The sequence below is a fragment of the Lactuca virosa genome, chromosome 6 (assembly GCF_052849685.1).
Source record: "Lactuca virosa cultivar CGN04683 chromosome 6, Lactuca_virosa_CGN04683_v6, whole genome shotgun sequence".
Classification (NCBI taxonomy): domain Eukaryota; kingdom Viridiplantae; phylum Streptophyta; class Magnoliopsida; order Asterales; family Asteraceae; genus Lactuca; species Lactuca virosa.
In genome coordinates, this window is record NC_136431.1 from 83,278,740 (window position 1) to 83,284,166 (window position 5,427).

Here is a 5,427-nt window from a genome sequence, read left to right on the forward strand (position 1 = left end):
TTTATGTTCATCATCTTGAGTTAAACTTTTTCTTTTTTTTCTTGGAGCTTTTATGTTCATCATCTTGAGTTGATCCCATTCGTGGTACCTGTAAAAACATTGAAAGAAATTTGAACAACTATTAATTTAAAAGACTAATTTAAAAAGGAAAAAAAATTAATGCATAAAGAAGTTAATAGAAGAAATAAACCTTTTCGTCACATTTAACAAGGTATTTTGGCCATGCAACAAAAGTTTTATGTGCATCCTCAACTAATTTGATATCACCGTTTGGATATGGTAAAAATGCAGCTCCCTTTATCACTTCATCAATTGAAACTTTATAGCAGTCGTCTTGAAGTGGAACTCCATGAATGGTTTGTCTTTCCGAAGATATGTAAACGGTACCAAAAGCAACATTACTTCTATTATTTGGATATTGTAGAATGCACTTCATTGTCTTCATTGTCTACAATGATTGCACATATTTAGATAAAAAAAACAATAAACATAAATTTATATTTTCATGTCAAAATACAAATACATACATCGTGAGAGTTTTGGTGAATGAGTATCTTTTGTTTTTGGATGTGAATTTGTAGTCGCACTCTTAGATTCAACAGTTATTTTGGTGGCTTTTGCCATTACCTAGAAAACAATAATTCAATAGTATATTAAAATCAGAAAATACTGCAAAAAAATATTAAAATCAATGAATTTGTCAAATAATTACTAACTCGTGTAACTGTTTCATTTGTCGATGCTTTATTTATGATAGGTGTTTTCTCTATGATAGTATTAGTAACAGGAGTGGCATGAGATTCAATGTTCTTGTCCACTGAAAATACCTACAAAATTTAAGGAAAATGATCAATTTATATAATAAATGCATTTTGCAGAAACAGTAACAACTCACTTACTTGTGTTGGAGACTGATTCGGATGAGATGGTAGATTAGGTATCATTGTTCCTTGTGATTCAAGATGAGCTAAAACTAACTTTAGTGTATTATCTTGTTCTCTCACCTTTGTTGACAACGCCTTAAGTTCTTCATCTTTTTTCTGCAGCTGAAGTCTCTCATTCTGTAGTTCAAACTTTAGGTCCGCAATTTGTTCTTTTGAAGATCCTTTGGTTCTAGGAATGTGGAAATATCTGTTAGCAGTCACTCCTGTGCCAACCCCTTTTAAGAATCCACCATTTTCCTTGCCAAAGACTAGTGTCATGGCATCCATCCCAGGATCAAGCTTCACATCTCCATCTTTGATTTGTTTTTCATGTTCCATCTATACACAAAAATATATCAAAATAATGTCTTCAATAGTTATTTAAAAAGTCTAATATTTATTATAGTAATAAAACAATAAAGGAGAAAGTTTTAATGAACTTACTAGTTTTTCTGCCATGACTTTAACATTAGCATCTTCCAATTCGCCTGCTTTGTTTTCACGTCCTTTACACCACATTAATGACCGGGGGGGTATTTCGTCTTTGGCAAGTACTTTATTATTAACCTAGTAATCATATACAACAAAATGCAAAAATACTATCAACATGAACCAAAAGAAGCAAATAAAGTAAAAAAAAAACACATTCTATTAATCTTACTACAAGCATTATCATAAGCAAACCTATATTTTAAATAAAAAATTAATTTGCAATTGATGGACTTTGCTAGATCTATCGTAACAAATACTCAATAAATACACCATGAATGGAATAAAAAGCACCTTTGATTTCATAACCTCATTATTTCAAGAGGGATGGACTCTCCCAAGAATAATCTTGATAATTTTCGGGGAAATAAAAGAAAATAAAATTATAAAAAAAAATGATCCATTAATTTGTTGGTAAATGTTGGCCTTCTTGGACCACCTGATGTAAAAAATGACATTTTTTCCAGGTGGTTAGTGTCGGCAGTTTTGAACATGTTTGCAAAAGACCGGATACATAACAATTGTGCACATGACAATTTTGATTACACTTCTTATGTGTAAACTATCTTACTTATAATGATCTGTATAAACAATAAAACATATCAGCTGTCATGATATGAACTTTATACAAAATATAATGACATTTATATCTAGCTAAAATCAAATTAAAACATGTCATAAATTTTAAATTTACCATTTCACTAGAATCTCTTGTTATGAAAAGTCATATGCTAGTTATATTGTAATTTGCAAATAAATATCAATTTACTCGTGATAACTAGTTTGTCGACATACAAAAATATGAATATTATATATGTAACAAACCATTTAATGTATCAATCATTGAGCTATCGTGAAATAATCACATATTTGTAACGCATCAAAATCTGTGTTGTTTAATTGTGCTCATACTGCTGGTGAATTGGTTTTCCTGGTGACATTGGTTTTCCATTCCTACCTACCGACAATTTTTCCCTCCTTAAAAAAAATATTTTTTTGTCATCTAATAAAGATTTATTAAGTCTGTACATATGCCTATAAAAAAAATATTTTCCAACTGTTGTCTACTTTAAATGGATTAACATAAAAGCCCATATCAAACAAAATGAAACTCACGTTTATATAAGTCTATATGAATCTTTACAAATTAAAATCAAATGTTTAATTTTATGTATAAAACATTATATATAATGTATTATAAACTTCTTCAAATTTCTAACAAACCACATGTATCCTTTATTTTTAATAACTCAATTCCAATTTTACCCTTTGATAACTCTTTTACATCTTTTTTATACTTTCAGAGCTTCCCTAAAAACAAACACATATAAAAATACACAATCCAATCAAAGATAGAACTTACCAGTTTCTCTCTTAGAGCTGTATATCCTCCTCGTCCCATCCGGTGATTATAATTCGACTTCGAACGCGCTACTATCGCCTTTCTCGACGTATCCTTCCAAAAAAAATTCACAGATCTTATAAGTATTTTTTACCTTAATAAAATATAAAATAAAACTGATAATGAATATAAAAAATGAATTTAACCTTGAATTTGTCTGACTGTGTGTGTTCAACGAACTTGTCCCAGTGATCTTGGCTAAGAATTATTGTACGGTATCATTTAGGAATTCTTTTAAGCTTGGCGGTATTCCCTAAGTTGGGCTCTATGTACTTTGCATACAATTTTCTTCTAAAATTCCGTAGAAGCATACCAAGCCGATTCATTATATATTTTCTTCGACTATCCTCAATTTCATAAAAACGCTGAATACAAGTAGCTAGTATGTTAGTTATTGAATGAAATTGCATTGGAGAATAACAATAACATATGAGTTGCATATAAAAAAGCATTATTTACCGTTATCTCTTCCCATAGTTTTTCCTTGACTTCTTTTGTTACCTTCTTCCAATTGAAAACACTAACTCCTACCCTTTCCCGTACTAAGTCTCCCAGATAACTAGGTAACTATGATCTATACTTCCCTGCAAACCTTCCAAATTCATCAAACTTTACACGCTTTTTTCTTCCACCAGAATTTGTATGTTCGGTCCGTAACTTTGGCAATCGAGTCAATCCCCTCTTCCTTGTTTTCTTTGTAGTCTCTGTATTGCTATCGGAATCGCTGGAAGTGTAATCCGATGTGTCTTCATGTTCTGAATCATCTAGATCAGATCCATCATTTTGGTCCTCCTCCTCCATTTCTAATATAGGCACATCTTCAATCAATGTGTTTTCTCCTTCCATAATACGTAATTAAACATGAAAAATAACATATAAGTTAGTGTAATCAGATTAGTATTTCATTAAAGAATATGATACCATACAATAATATTTAACATAAATTATTGATTTAGGCTTTTCATCGAACAGTTGGTGTGCAATAAGCACACCTGGTGTTCAAAAAAATTATTTTTTGTTATGGCATAATTTGGAACAATATACTACCAGTAACATTTTTAATCAACTGAAAGACAAACTTAATGTTAACATTCATAGAGACTTACAACTGAATAAAGAACGATTTAGGTAGAAGAACACCTGTAGTACAGCTGATTTTCTTTCACAGTGGAGAAGACGATAAAAATTATTGAATAAATCAATCCTCTTTATAGAGATGAAATTAATATGTTCCTAATTTCAAGGATGATACCTAATATCTCGACATTACCTTTCTCAAATCGATTTGATATGGTTTTGGCGGTGAATCAGATGAAGACTTCCCGCCTTGATTTTGGAGAGTAAACACATTCTTGAAATTTTCTTGTGATCCTTTCTGAACCCTAAAACGATTTTGGAGGCGAAAAAGCGTATTGATATTAGTTTCTAATTGATCCTAGATTTCATCATATCCTCCTCAAACGATTTGATTTGAAGCTGTATCAACATTGGCATTTACCAAATTAAATAAAAATTACATTTTGGTCCTTGTAAAATGTGAAGAAAATCTCAAACTTTACGTGCATATTGTGTTGGCAACATTTTTTTGACAAATTAAATGAAAAATATTAACTATTTTTTCTTTTTGTTAATTTTTTTGCTAAAGATAAATATTATATTCATTATTTAATTAGTCTAAGTATATATAGCTATTATTATATATAAAATATAAATATATAATTTATTTAATATATAATATAATAGTAAGGTTCGATTCGGTTTTTGCGGTTCATGAATATATAAAAACCGCATCGTATCGAAAAATTTCGGTTTTTGAAAAAGTATAAGCATAAAGCCATAATCCCAAATGGCCGATAAATAATAAGTCCTTAGTCGTAAGTTGTAGGTCATAATCTCATATGCCCTAAAGTTACAGGTTATTAGCTTTCAGTGGATATGTTGATTATCTGTAGTAATCTAATAGGTGGCGGTGGCAGGTGATGGGTGAGGGTGGTAGTGGCGGTGGCGGTGGCGATGGTAGGTGGTGGTTGCAGGTGGTGGTAGTAATGGTTGGTGTTTGTGGTGGTGGAGGTAGGCGGTGGCGACGACATTGGTAGGTGGTGGTGGAGGTGGTGGTTGGTAGTGGAGACTGTAGTTGTGGTGGCGGCGGTAGTGGTAACGATGGTGGTGGCAGGTGACGGGTAGGGGTGATAGTGGCGATGGTGATGGCGATGGTAGGTGGTGGTTGCAGGTGGTGGTGGTAGTAGTAAAGGTTGGTGTTTGTGGTGGTGGTGGTGGAGGTAGGTGGTGGCGATGGCAGTGGTAGGTGGTGGTGGCGATGGTAGGTGGTGGTTGCAGGTGGTGGTGGTGGTAGTAATGGTTGGTGTTTGTGGTGGTGGTGGTGGTGGAGGTAGGTGGTAGTGATGGCAGTGGTAGGTGGTGGTGGTGGTGGTAGGTGGTGGTGGTGGTGGTGGTGGTAGTGGTTGGTGGTGGAGACTGTAGTTGTGGTGGCGGCGGTAGTGGTAACGATGGTGGTGGCGATGGTGGTAGCAGTAGTGGTGGCGATGGTGGTAGCGGTGACAAGTGGTGGCGGTGGGTGGTGGCAGTGACGGCAGGTGATTGTGGTGTTTGTTA

General features: G+C 33.5%; 1 protein-coding gene across 1 annotated transcript; it reads right to left on the reverse strand.

Annotated features, from left to right (window-relative positions):
* Positions 1–495: 495 nt before the first annotated feature.
* LOC145121708 (uncharacterized) lies at positions 496–3,647 on the reverse strand. Its single transcript, XM_079057415.1, has 7 exons — positions 3,274–3,647; positions 2,961–3,179; positions 2,776–2,868; positions 1,368–1,490; positions 900–1,262; positions 717–827; positions 496–627 (listed from the first exon to the last, which is right to left on the reverse strand). The coding sequence occupies exons 3-7, from the start codon at positions 2,812–2,814 to the stop codon at positions 496–498; spliced, it is 768 nt and encodes a 255-aa protein (XP_078913541.1). The 5' UTR covers positions 2,815–2,868; positions 2,961–3,179; positions 3,274–3,647.
* Positions 3,648–5,427: the final 1,780 nt, after the last annotated feature.